Source organism: Gadus chalcogrammus, chromosome 7, assembly GCF_026213295.1.
Source record: "Gadus chalcogrammus isolate NIFS_2021 chromosome 7, NIFS_Gcha_1.0, whole genome shotgun sequence".
NCBI lineage: Eukaryota > Metazoa > Chordata > Actinopteri > Gadiformes > Gadidae > Gadus > Gadus chalcogrammus.
The window spans coordinates 21,998,378-22,012,007 of NC_079418.1; the positions used below are offsets into that span (position 1 = coordinate 21,998,378).

Below are 13,630 nucleotides of genomic sequence, written 5' to 3' on the forward strand. Positions count from 1 at the left end.
TTTTTCTTCCTCTCCCTCGTAGAGACAAACGCTGGCAAATCACAAACACAATGGAACTGTGCCAGCCAAAGCGAAGCCACATTGTGACAAGGGCCTGCTAAGTTTCCTTAATATTTAGACAAGGCTCGTCCGGTTCTCTGTGTAGTTGCGTGAGGAAGAGGGGGTTTTGGGGGCGGGGGGGCTGGTATCCATATCACAAACCAGGGGGTGGGGGTGAGAGGCGTGAGGATGTGAAAATCCAAGCAGTAGTTCTGCTTGAGTGGGCTTCAATGTGGGATCTTCTAAAGTGGGGGCACGCCCCAATCCCCTCCAGCAGACTTTAAAACCCAAGCTCCCTGAACTTTCCTCTTCGCACTACTGTGTCCTCTCTCTCTTTTTCTCCTCTATCTCAATCTCACCCGCCTCCCCATCTTTTAAAATGCCCAGCTGGCTGCTTCACAAAGACTTTTTCTCTGAGTTCCAAGTGACACCCGCCTCCGCCCGACACAAACACACACAGGGACACACAGGGACACACAGGCACACACACACACACACACACACACACACACACACACACACACACACACACACACACACACACACACACACACACACACACACACACAAACACGCATGCACACACACAACCTCCTCCAAGCTTTGTTCTACCTATTTTCCCACTCACCACAGTGGGAGTTTTGAAGCAAAAAATTACAATAAGGAATAGTGATGAAGAGGAGAGAGAATGAGAAGGATTGATGAAACAAAATCAGTACATCTATCAGTCAGATATACAGATGGATGGATAGATACACGGCCAGACAGAGATAGATGCTAGATAGATAGACAGATCGATTTATCATTTATTTTAGACTCTTCTGCAAACATTTTTACTTTCAAGAGGCAGGGTGTGTGTGTGTGTGTGTGTGTGTGTGTGTGTGTGTGTGTGTGTGTGTGTGTGTGTGTGTGTGTGTGTGTGTGTGTGTGTGTGTGTGTGTGTGTGTGTTCAATGCCTGCTGCTTTGGCCGCAGCGGTCCGGACCAGAATCTCTGGCAAGTCATGGCACCTAACCTAACCCTAATTTCATTGGATCTTGCTAAATATTTGAGCAAATGTCTTCCAATATGTCGATATCAAATTTCTCATCCTTAAAAGTTTCAATATGAGAAGCACAAAATGAAAATTTCTCAAGAGATGCTCTCGAACTATATCATTACAGAGGGAGTAACAGGTTTTGAAGTAATCACACGGCCAATTACAGACAACGCGGCCCTTCCGGGTTTAACTTTTCTTCTTTCAACTGATCCCTTTCCCCCACCCCAACAACAACACACACACAGACACACACCATCACCACCACCACCACCACCTCCTCCACAACCCCACCCAGTTAGTGTGAAATTGTGCAGTGGATTGTTGTGCTGGAGAGAGGGAGGCCCTGTATAGGGATGTGGGCCGGAACTAATAGGATTGGTTTTGATTCATTACATTCTCTTTTATCATCTGGTTGGAATTCCACTCCACGTCTCTCTGGACTTCACACTTTAACAAACGGTAGGTAGGTGGTGCTGCTGCTGCTGCTGGTGGATAGGCTGCCCGTTGGTGGTGGGCGCGAGTGTTTATAATTAGACCTCCAGACGGCTACGGCTCATTATGCTCTGTGAGATTGTTTGCATATTTATCGAGGACGGAATCGCCGGCGTAACCAGGGCGGGCGGTTACAAGCCGGGAAGAGAGGAATTATGCTGTCGATCAACAAAACCTGGGTGAAGATATGTAGTTATATCGTTTGTATGTTAAAGGGTCACTACATCTTAAGGTGACAAATCCCATCTAAAGGCGTAGTAAAACATACTACCTTTTTTATAGGCTGTGATTTCATATATTTGCCCCAGAATAGCAAAATCCCACTTCACTGATATAAAGTTTTCCACCACAGGAGGTCTTCAAACCATGTTAAAACTGCTTAATTGGGCTTACCGATAAAACGAGAACACCAAAAATAGATCAAGATCAGGACATTTTTTACAGCCTGCCGTGGATGATTTCTAGGATTGAAGCCAAGTAACAAACACGTTTTATGAGGGGTGGAGGCTATCCTGTGAGTAATTTTTTGGCAGGTTGGTTAAAGTTGTATTGATATACGTTCATTAGCAACCACCTGCCAAGCCCCATCTATGAGCCATAATGTAAATCATTATAAAGGGGATTCAAAAATAAAAGATAAAACATTGTGATAACTGTTGTTTGCTTTATTTTTGACCCAGATAAAACGGAGCCCCCTGTTGGGCCCATTTGGTCACAGACACTTATGGACAGCACAATTTCCATCTGTCACTGTAGCTGCCAGAGTGGACCGAATGTTAGGCGCAGTCAGTATAGAGCGATCGCTCTGTAGTTTCCTCACCATTCACACCTATCATCAGCGCAAGTGGGAAAAACTGACAGGTAGAAAATTGTTAACTCTGTTGGCATCCTATAATGGGCTTCCCAGTTTGGCCTTTGTGAGTTCCTGTTTCCCATCTCTCGAAAGAGTTGATATTTGTGTGAAGCAGGAATACCACAAACTCCAAAAACTCTTCAATGTAAAAAAAATACAGTATATCAATCAACACAAAATATATATAAACACATACTATCATTAAAATCCTCCACTCTCAGTGAAAAAAATTGTTTCATCCGAGTGTATCTTTGTCCACTCCCAGGTGAAAGGGTCTTGAAGGATCTTGCAGGACCCAACCAGGGTCCACTTCCTCTTCCTCTTTGGCCCTCCCCGTAGTGTGGAGAGGGCGGAGCCAGCTCTAGCGGGTCCGGAGGGGCTTGGCGTAAACAGGCTCCAGGAGGTGATAGGGCAGCAGCATGAAGAGGGCTGCCAGGAAGGCCACGCTGGCCACGGAGAGCAGCACGTAGCGACCGATAAACAGCTGATCCACGATCTGTGGGGGACAAGATAGTTCAAACTCTATTGGATGGGACTTCAGACCAGGGGATATTATTGCCTGTATGACGGATGACGGAGATAGATCTGTCATACAGGCAATAATCCGTCATACATACAATACTACAGGAACTACAGGAACTCATTATACCCATGATCTACCTCTGATAGTCTTGGATAACTCAGGGGACATAGAGCTCATAGAGCTCCCTCTATGTCTAACTAATGAACTTAACTATCAGGATACTTGTTACCCCATTCCCTGCTGTGTGGCATGACCATTGGATTCACATGGGGTGGATTCCATTACACTCGCACATTTGTCTTCTGGAAGCCATACAATAACTGTGGATATAAATAAGGTTATGTTTATTTTAGGTATGAATAATTGTTTTCAATTTGCCATAACAATGTGTTTGTTTTTGCCACTGAAGGCGGCTACAAAAGTATTATGAAGAGTGAATTGCACCGCATATTGAAACTGAATATCCATTCATCCATTTTAACATCTGCAATCTAACCACTAGATGGCGCAACCTCTCTTTGGTACAGCTAGGAGATAGTCCGGCTTTCATCAGTATCGGAGTGGAGCATGGATGCATTTAAAGAGGGGACACCGGAATTAACAAAGCACAAGCCAGGGACGGGAGATTCATCTCCATGTTGATTCCTCCAATAAATTCACTCAATATTGGACAGGTCACCGAATTACTGTGACATGTCACCTCTGCCATAAATACATAAATACGACTGGACATTTGGGGTTTATTTTCAGGTCGGTTGGTCATGAATACATAGATATGCTGGCGCTCTGCGTTATGTAAACAATATTATTGATGTTAAATTGTGTCACAAAATGCAAGACTGCATTTCTGCCACAAGACATACAGTGTATGCAAGTGTATGCTTGCCTGCGTGCGTGCGTGTGCGTGTGCGCGCGTGCGTGTGCGTGTGTGTGTGTGTGTGTGTGAATGTGGCCTGAGAATCGTTATTTGGAATATACAGGCTCTTATGGATACATTTAACACATCTCACTTTAATTTGCCAATTAGGCCGGCGATGGGAACCCAGAGCGGCGCCATGTATTATTAATGTGGCATTGAGCACGAGTGTGTGTGTGTGTGTGTGTGTGTGTGTGTGTGTGTGTGTGTGTGTGTGTGTGTGTGTGTGTGTGTGTGTGTGTGTGTGTGTGTGTGTGTGTGTGTGTGTGTGTGTGTGAATGTGTGTGTGTGTGTGTGTGTGTGTGTGTGGTGTAACGCCTATCCATCCACCTCCCTTCCCCCCACTCAGGGACAGGCCTAATTGGCACTATGATACTTTACCGTTGTTTGAAAGCAAGAGGTTAGACCAGACGTATCTCACACAAAGTTACCTACACACCAAAGACATACCGAGATAAATATAACGAAAGACGTATGCGCAGGTACACAGCACACGCGCCTTCGACAAGGTACACACACGCGACAAACGTTGGGAGACTGCTGTGCATGCAACAAAGCCGGCAGTCATTAAATCAGAAAGCTCATGTATGGTTGCCATGCCAACCGCGCCAACACTCTAATGCTGAATGGCTGTCGGCGTCTTCGTAATTAATCCAGATTGGAGCTGTATGATATCAAACCTGTGTGTACCCGCTGGCAGGTGGCCATGTTCATGTTCTACCATGTTTTGAACACAACATGTCTGACACTGCACAAATAAAGAGGTTATTGAGGTAACCCGCCCACGGCCAGGTTTGCATAGGAAATAGTGTTAGTTTACAACAGTACCAAGACTTTCTGGTTTGGCTTTGGTCTACCAAAGGAAGATGTTCCATTAAAAGCGGTTTAATTCGTCCATTCAAACTTTACACCCTTTTTGTCAACAAATAAGTCAAATTTAATTAATAAGAAATCCCATTAGCCATCCCATCACAAAGAGCAATAAACTTAAATCAAGAAAGTAATTCAAACTCGGTTATGCAGGTTTTTACAGGCAATGTAAACAGTAGGTTGACCACAGCAGGTCTCCGCCAGGCTGTGTTCTATGGACTAGCATCTTGGCCCTGGCAAATCTGTCTGGCTTATTGACAGCAGCCAGCAGCCAACACTGGGATGTTTGTTCTGGGGCTGTTGGAATTAGATAAAGCGGAGCTGCGCTGTACGACAAGGGTTGTTGAACCACACACACACACACACACACACAAACACACACACACACACACACGCACACACACACACACACACACACACACACACACACACACACACACACACACACACACACACACACACACACACACACACACACACAGTGAGTATTCTATCCCCCTAAATTGTCTTAGTAAACATCAAGACAACACACTTGTGTTGCAGAAGTTCATTAAACGACAGATCGGGATGGAAATGATTGATTGGCAGAATAATAAAAAAAATAATAAATGTATATTTTAGATTTCCCCACCACAATGTCCTTATTAAAACAATATTTCTATGCTGAATAGCAAAAGTAAAACTCGCTATTCTTTTGCTTTATCTCCATCTCTATTCTGAATGTGATATTTATGCAGCATGAAGCTATGATTTTTTTCCCGATTTAGAATCTTGTTGTCTCAGGGCTGCTGACCACTTGTACATGCATGAAGAGACGGTAAGCCAAGACAGATCCTTAACACACACACACACACACACACACACACACACACACACACACACACACACACACACACACACACACACACACACACACACACACACACACAGATTCAACAGTACTGGTTCTGCATAATTGGTCACCTGACTTGAATGCACATGTGTATAAATAGCTATATTTCTGCATTGCATTGCATATATTGCCACATACATGATAAAAGTATGTACATTTTAAGTGGCAACACAATCTAGCGTAGACCAATGCGGAGCATACTGTGATATGAATAAAAATGTTCCCATCCAAAACATCCAAATCCCCAAGATGGGCTTACTTAAACAAATCTTCCCTGGCATGGAGCAACAGTATAGGCCTATTTTAGAAGATCAGCGTGATATATATAATAACATGGTGTATTTATATTGGCAGATGCACTTGGCTACTGTAATGAAATGATTGAACAGACTCTCCCATTGGCTGAGCCAGCGCTTGACCCTGTTCATGAAGCAGGCTGCACATGCATGGGTTGGAGTTGTGGCATCCAGGTGTGGTTTTGCATTTCCCCCAAATTGTTGATATAATATATTTTTGTTAGGGAAATTGTAATTGTGTGAACTGCATGATTTGATCTATAAGAGAGAGCCTCACATTTTGAGCCTACATATCCTAAAATACAAAAAACTAAGGAAGTTGTAAGTGGAGTAATGCTGTGAAACATTGTAACAGCAGAGTATAAAACACCTTTTGATAACCAGTATCTGACTGTATTTGTATCCCCTGCTCCTCTGACCCATTGTGTAGCATAGAGCAAATCTTGCATTGACCTTTATTATCAAATATCGTAAATACCTCCGCCTCTTGGAATGGAGGGATGTTCTCCGATGTCCGGGGGAAAAACACCAGTACCAGTGTGATGATGAGAGCCACGAGAAACACCGGAACCACTCCTAGTCTATCAAAATATAAAAAACAAAAAGATAAAATGACATTATGACAGCACTATTGTACATTAAAATATAGCATTATGACGTTGGACAGTTTAGATCCTCACTTCGACAACATCATCGTCTTGGCGGTAAATTATGTATTTGAGTCTATTAACTTTAACGTAGATACCTGATTGGCCCAGAGCCCCTCAAAAGGATGATCCCGAATATTAAAGCCAAGATCCAGATGAGGACTATAAGGAAAACACCAGTACCAACTCCTCCTAGCACTGTATTTGCCATTGCTATGCAGGTTGGTTAGAGATTTTGCTGTTATTTGCTGTCACTTGTTTCGATGAATCCGGCAATGTATAGCCCTATTTTGACCCAATAGCTATTGGTTAGATATGCATAGCTGCATATCTGCAAATGCATAAAAACTTTTCGGTTCAGTCATTTTCTATTAATTTCCAACCGTTGCAGTTCACGTTAAGTAAGATGCCTCAGATAATGGTTTCTTCCTGGTAACAAAACGCTGAGTCCCAGTAACAATAACACTGAACGTAACAGGACAACGGGGGTGTCTGCTAGCCACTCAGACAGGTCCTTACTGCAACTAGTCGCAAAGCCTGCCGGGAAGTGAAGTCCAACGGCGGTTAATAGCAAATAGGGCGAATCAAAGTTAGAGTTTGACGAGTAATCAATGACAGGATAGCATGGACACTTCATGAGGAATGACAGTTAATATTGAAATACACTATGAAGATAATTTAGTAGCGGCGTATTGTTAGCAATTTGTTAAGCCTATCGCTGATTAAGTGTAGACAAATATTCTGCGTGCTTATTTATGCAAGGTTTGTAACTCAATAATTGAGGGACTCAGTCTTTACAAACACATAATCCAACGTGTATTACGTATAGTATGTCTTTGTCTTTTTAATTGTTTTCTGTTAATTGATTGGCCTACACATACACATGGTATTGTTTTGTGAACCACATCCGCGTCGTTTTGGTTTTGAAGTACTTTGGGTGAGTATTTCAAGATATGCGATTATCAATATGCACCCACCAGATGCTGGCCAAAAACCTCACGTGCGTCTGCGCGTGCGAGCTACCGTCCCGCGTGCGTGCGTGTATCAGTGTGTTTAAATGCACACGCGCACGTGCACTCATGGTACTTGCGGCGGTCGTGGTTGAGTGCGTGGCTTTTACTGGAGTGGGGGAAAACACGGAAGCCTACATGTTGTGTTTTTTTTTTCTTTCTCCGAGAAAACGTGGAGAGGAGAAGAGGAGGAGAGGGGTTGGTGGTGGGAGGGGTCTTGCATGCCAGACGTCATCGCCTGTGCCGAGGAGTATAGGCTGTACTGTCAGCCTGGTGTCAGTCTGATGAAGATTGGCATTCAGGTAAGCTGTCATTCATTTTCAATGTCAGAGCATGGACTGGGGGGGGGGGGGGGGGGGGGGGGAAGCACTCCGGCAGCGTCTTTCTTCCCCTCATTATAAAAGGCAGGACATTATTCATACAGCCAGACAGCCAGGGCCAATGTGAGGGGCGAGAGAGTGAGGGAGAGAGAGAGGGTGAGAGAGGGAGCGAGTGAGAGCGAGAGAGACAGAAAGAGTAAGTGAGAGAGACAGAGTAGTAAGAGTGAGAGAGAAAGGAAGAGAGAACGAGAGAGAGGGAGGGAGGGAGTACGGGAGGGGGTACAGAGAAAGAGAGGGAACGTAGCGGATATGCCTTCTTGTAGCGGACTAAAATACCGTTGGATTCGGCGTTTGGAATTAATTGTGTTGACAATTAGAGTCGGTGCGTGTAGCTTGTTTGAGATATAGGCGAGGCAAAATAATACTAGTCGTGCCTCTTTCGGAGAAGCAACAAAAAAACAATGTTTTTTGGTCGCGGAAATGGTTGCATGCGAGAAATCTAGACTGGGCTACCTGAATAACTATCCGGATGATTTTATAGGATCCATTTTAATTGAAAGGATTATCTATTGCATGAAATATTGTTTGTCGTGTTTAATGTCATGTGTGCACTCAGTAGGCTGCAGTGTGTTGACCATTCGATACTATATTGTCCAAGACCATTGATTTGTTTTATTTTGGTAGAAGGCTTTTGTTTTGGATCTTTTAAGTTGTGTTGTTTGTTGCCGCTCAAATGTTTCCAAAGCGACTTTGTCATTTCTTATGTGTTGAAAATATTTCGCACATCAGAGTGAGCATCATGTGTAAAGATTTTTTTGCCACGATATGTGTGTGTGTGTGTGTGTGTGTGTGTGTGTGTGTGTGTGTGTGTGTGTGTGTGTGTGTGTGTGTGTGTGTGTGTGTGTGTGTGTGTGTGTGTGTGTGTGTGTGTTTTCTGTGTGTGCGCGTTCGTGCGTGTGTTACATTTTGTGGACAACTTTTATTTGAAATTTGGAAAAAAAATAGAAATAAAAAGATTTTTAGTATCCTTGCACATATTAAAAAATAATACTTATAATGTAGAACTCATACAAAATTTAATAGCAAGTCATTCTAGCATACCGATTCAAACTAAATGTCATCCTTAATCATCCTTGAAAAAATTGAAGTCAGGCCTCATATCATTTTATCTCAGTATGATATATGTAGCATTAAATATGATATAATAAGCAACCCTGCAACTGAACACATTCGTCTCATGTAATAGAGCCAATTTAAGATGGTTCTTTATCAGGGTTAGGAAAATCTAGTAGGCCTCCCTAACCCCAGCCTGGATCAGTCAGCTAGCTCTGATGTTTACCTTTAGCAGAGAGCACAGTGTCCTTTTTTTAAGCACCACTTATTGTCTTTTAGTTCGGATCACTGACCTATACTCCAACGATGCAAAGGAATGAGCTATTTCACCATAAGATGTTTTGCTTACATAAAAATGACATTAGTCTGACTCAATTGAGCTACGCAACAGGAGGCATGCTCAAACACCATAGTTTGGCCAGTAATAATTTCCTTTCTTGACAAAAAAGGTTCCCAGGTTTCCTGTCTAGCATGTAAGCTAAGGGAGGAAGTAAGTTGAAATAGAAATAGATAAATTAGTTCAATTACAGGAATCACAGCTAACATTAGCTATTCATCAGTCCGTTCCTAATATCTTCCATCCATTTTTTCTATGACTGGCATATCATTTAGCATTCAATATAATAATAGCTTGAGTGGGACCCGAGAATGTGGTCTAAGCATTGGCTCAATTAAACATGTCTGAGCTGTTTATTTATTATTCATCTGCCTCACTGAGAATTCACAAAGGCAATTTAAACAATATTAGTCTCTCACAGCTAAGGCGCTAGGGAGGCGTGGAATGCTGAGCATAAATCTCAGAAGGAACCTCACTCTGCCTTTTCCAAAGAATGTTCATTTAGGATCCTCTCGTACTCTACTTAGACTACCATACCTGTGTGTGTGTGTGTGTGTGTGTGTGTGTGTGTGTGTGTGTTATCCTAAAGTACGGGCCCCTATGTCCTTTTAATTGTGTTTTTTGTACTTTTGTTTTCGGCCAAGATGCAGAAGATATCTATGATAAAAGAGGACGCACACCCAAACACATGCTTATTCCCCAAGACCGGGTTTAAAGACAAACTCACCGCTGCCTCCACCAATCACCCGTAGTGATGTTTGTTCTTTGTTGCGTCGCGCCCCCCACACAGCCCTGAATATTGCTAGATAGGGATGATGCCAATTTAGACGATGCCACTAAACCCCGCTGAGATCTTAATTGATGATTTGTGTCATTGGACAAGAAGCCTGGGGGCGCATTTGAGACTGCAAAATACCCAGACACATTATTTGCATATACTCCCAGCCTTTGCATTATGAGTAAATTACATTATGTGGTGTGATGCTGTGCGTTCCTGCAGCTTCTCTGTGTGGAGGATAATTACTAAAGAAGCGATTCAGTCACACTAAATGAAGGAAGTGAGTGGTGCGAGGAAAGCATATGTTACAAACCAATTTAGGCGTTTATGTAGGGCAATAATGCAATTGGGGGAAATTAAACCGCTTACAAATGTCTTGTCATTTCCCCCTCGCCTTTGCCTGCAACACTCTACCCTTCACGGTCCCTCAATGTAGCGCATGCATAAAATCAGACTCATTTTCTTCGGGGGGTTCTTGTATACTTGAACTTGTAGGTGGCCGCCTGCCTCCTCTGTCTTCTGGCATGCAAATGGTGGAACCTGTAATTGTTTTTCGAGCTGCCTTTCTTGCCTATAAACTGCCCTAGAAAACGAAGATAAGAAAGTGTTGGGAATTATTCATAAGGCATTAGTCTATTGGGTATCCGTTGGCAGAGTGCATCAAGGTCCTGTTCTGAAGCCCCTCAAGCAATGAGGGGGGTTGGGGGGTCTTTTTTTATCCCCCCCCCCTCTCTGATGCTCATTCTTACACCGACCCTTTAGACAAATGTGTTGCTCTGGCCCCGTCCAGTCCCTACATAGGCCGCGGCCACTAATCTAGCTTGATCCCTATTGCTCTCTGGAGGAGGCCAGGAAGCCTGTTTATGCCGTCAGATGGCTGAGCTTAGAGCTGGCCCCTTGCATACTTACCCTTTTCTCATTCCACCGCTACTGCTGCGTTGGCACGGCTCGGCAGCAAGTCGTCACCAGGGGACGGGGAATCAGAGATGGAGATGGATGGGGCGGCTGGCTTTATGCTCCTCCGGCAGAGGCATCCGGCAGATAGAGCGATTCATCGTACGTCCGCTCCCCCCTTCTCGTGAAATACGAAAAAACAGCATAATGACATGGATGCCACGATGAAAATATCTTTGGAGGAACGGGTGTTGTCGTTAGAGATGACTGATCCAATCTGTTTTCATACATGTAATTAAAATTTTGTTTGGCCTAGAAGGTTTGGCTCATGCCTTTAATATATACATTATGTATCCAAATGCCTTTTGGCCTGATTACTATTGTTTTTTTGTGTTTTGAATTAAAATATATATTATCTTCAAATGTGCATAAAGGTATAACTTCGTATAGAGTAGGCATATATGGCTTATTTGCATATAGACATATTTGGACACATTTCACACGCAACAAATGCTGAAAATCCCACGATAGTCTTTTGCTTGTGTTAAGAGGCTCTTGAGATTCCCCTGTTGCTAATCGATACCTCCTTCTTTTGAAAAGGGTCATACAGGATGGTTGCATTGATTCATCTGGCTTCAGATTTGAATGATGCCCTATTGGTCTCGAGCAAACTTTGAGAAAGCACTATTCTTGAGGAACACTCGCCGGAGTGATCCATAAGGAAGACACAGCACCATGAAATAAGTGGTATAAAAGCTTTAGTCATTAGCTAATGATTTTAACAACAGTCCTCTGATTGCGTTCCCCTTTATATCCACAAAGAGGAAATGAGAAAACAGCAGGCGCACATTCCACAATACTAGGCTGCATTGAAGGGCAAGCTTCATAGATTTCCACAAAAGGAACGCAAAGATGGTACCACTTTTTCACTTGGATAGATTGGTTCATGCGTGGCACTTTACTCCACCATACTTTGTTAATGTTTGAATCACGTTTTGCGATATTTTTATCTCTCTGACTAGATGAAGAAACGATGAAGTATTTTCATACTGGGATGGTCATTATTGAGGGAACAGCATTGTGCCAAAGGTGTAGCCATTTCTTGGAGAAAGTAGATAATCCATATAAATAAAAAGCGTGCTGCTTCACACAGAAAAAAGTATGAAGCATGCACTAAATCCTGAATGTAATATATGTTTGAGTCCCGGGAACAGCTGAGCATTGTGAAGTTCAAAATATTGGATTTAAATTCATCAGCAGATTAAAGCAACGCCAAAAAAAATCACCAAGCATACTGTAGCTTCCTATTCATGTGGCTCCTGCAAAATGAATAAATGTACAGGGAAAATTGATTAGTGTGTGGTAATCTCTTAGGGATGAATCTGTAACAAAAGAGAAATAGCCATTCAACATATTTGCAAAATATAAATCTCTTTTCATAGCTTAAAATCTAGGTTTGCCGCATAGAATTGCTAGTATTGACACATGAACATTGCATCCACAAATATTATTTCCAAACAATTAATCGACAGTTCAATGTCTAAATAGACTTCATGGCACCAATGCAATCAGTTTTACCTTTTGTGGTTGTCTTTGGTCATTTGTTCCAGTGTTTGGTGTTTAGTTTGTTCAACACACTTCTTGTTCATCTGTATGCTATAGAGTAGGCAAATTGTCTGTAACTTAAAAAAGGATTAGGTGAGTTAAACTTGCCGAGCAAAATTGTAACCTCAAAAAGGATATTAAACTGCAAATCTTTTTGCGTTTTTTTCAAAATCCCCTTCAAATGTAGGTGAGCTGTTCTGTTCTGACTCATATCCTTCGCCTCAGTATGTTCAATTTTGGCTATTTAAATGCACTTTCTTTCTTACATTTTTGAGTGCAGCTGAAGTCTTTTGGCTGTTAAATGTCCCTTTCATTGAGCCCTGCCAAACTCAGAGACGGCAAAGTAAAATGAAACACCTGATTACAGAGTTTGAAGCAGCTGCAAGTTGGATGCCCTTTTTATATTTTACACTCACATGACTATAGTTCCAGGTATAACACTTGTGTATGCTTCATTTGTATATCATTGCATCATATTACTATGGCTAGCAAATACAATTTTGATAAAAATAGTATTCAGACAGTAAGAAGTATATTGAACTGCTACTAGTGTGTGTGTGTGTGTGTGTGTGTGTGTGTGTGCGTGTGTGTGTGTGTGTGTGCGTGTGTGTGTGTGTGTGTGTGTGTGTGTGTGTGTGTGTGTGTGTGTGTGTGTTTGTGTGCGCATGTGTGTGTGTGTGTGTGTGTGTGTGTGTGTGTGTGTGTGTGTGTGTGTGTGTGTGTGTGTGTGTGTGTGTGTGTGTGTGTGTGTGTGTGTGTGTGTGTTAAATCAATAGTACCGGGCTACTACCAAACCCCTTGGTACTTAAAATATGTGATATTTGAGTTGTTTCCTTAATCTTCTTTATTATTTGAATTTGACATAACTATGATCTATCTTTCAGCACATTGGTCTCTGTTAAAAATCAAGAACAGATGAATGGAACAAAAATGTGTGTATGTTAATACATAATGAATCACATATATACTTAAAGGAACATTTATAAATGTAATTTAACGAATATGCA

General features: G+C 42.4%; 2 protein-coding genes across 2 annotated transcripts in view; one reads left to right on the forward strand and one right to left on the reverse strand.

Moving 5' to 3' along the window:
* Positions 1-2,217: 2,217 nt before the first annotated feature.
* tmem218 (transmembrane protein 218) lies at positions 2,218-7,069 on the reverse strand. Its single transcript, XM_056595027.1, has 3 exons — positions 6,665-7,069; positions 6,398-6,500; positions 2,218-2,918 (listed from the first exon to the last, which is right to left on the reverse strand). Exons 1-3 carry the CDS (start codon positions 6,775-6,777, stop codon positions 2,784-2,786), a joined length of 351 nt encoding a protein of 116 aa, XP_056451002.1. The 5' UTR covers positions 6,778-7,069; the 3' UTR covers positions 2,218-2,783.
* A 730-nt stretch (positions 7,070-7,799) lies between these two features.
* Positions 7,800-13,630, forward strand: part of pknox2 (pbx/knotted 1 homeobox 2) — a 77,181-nt gene continuing 71,350 nt past the window's right edge. Inside the window, exon 1 of the mRNA XM_056594136.1 lies at positions 7,800-7,878. The gene's annotated coding sequence lies outside the window, so the exon portion shown is untranslated. The remainder of the gene's footprint in view (positions 7,879-13,630) is intronic.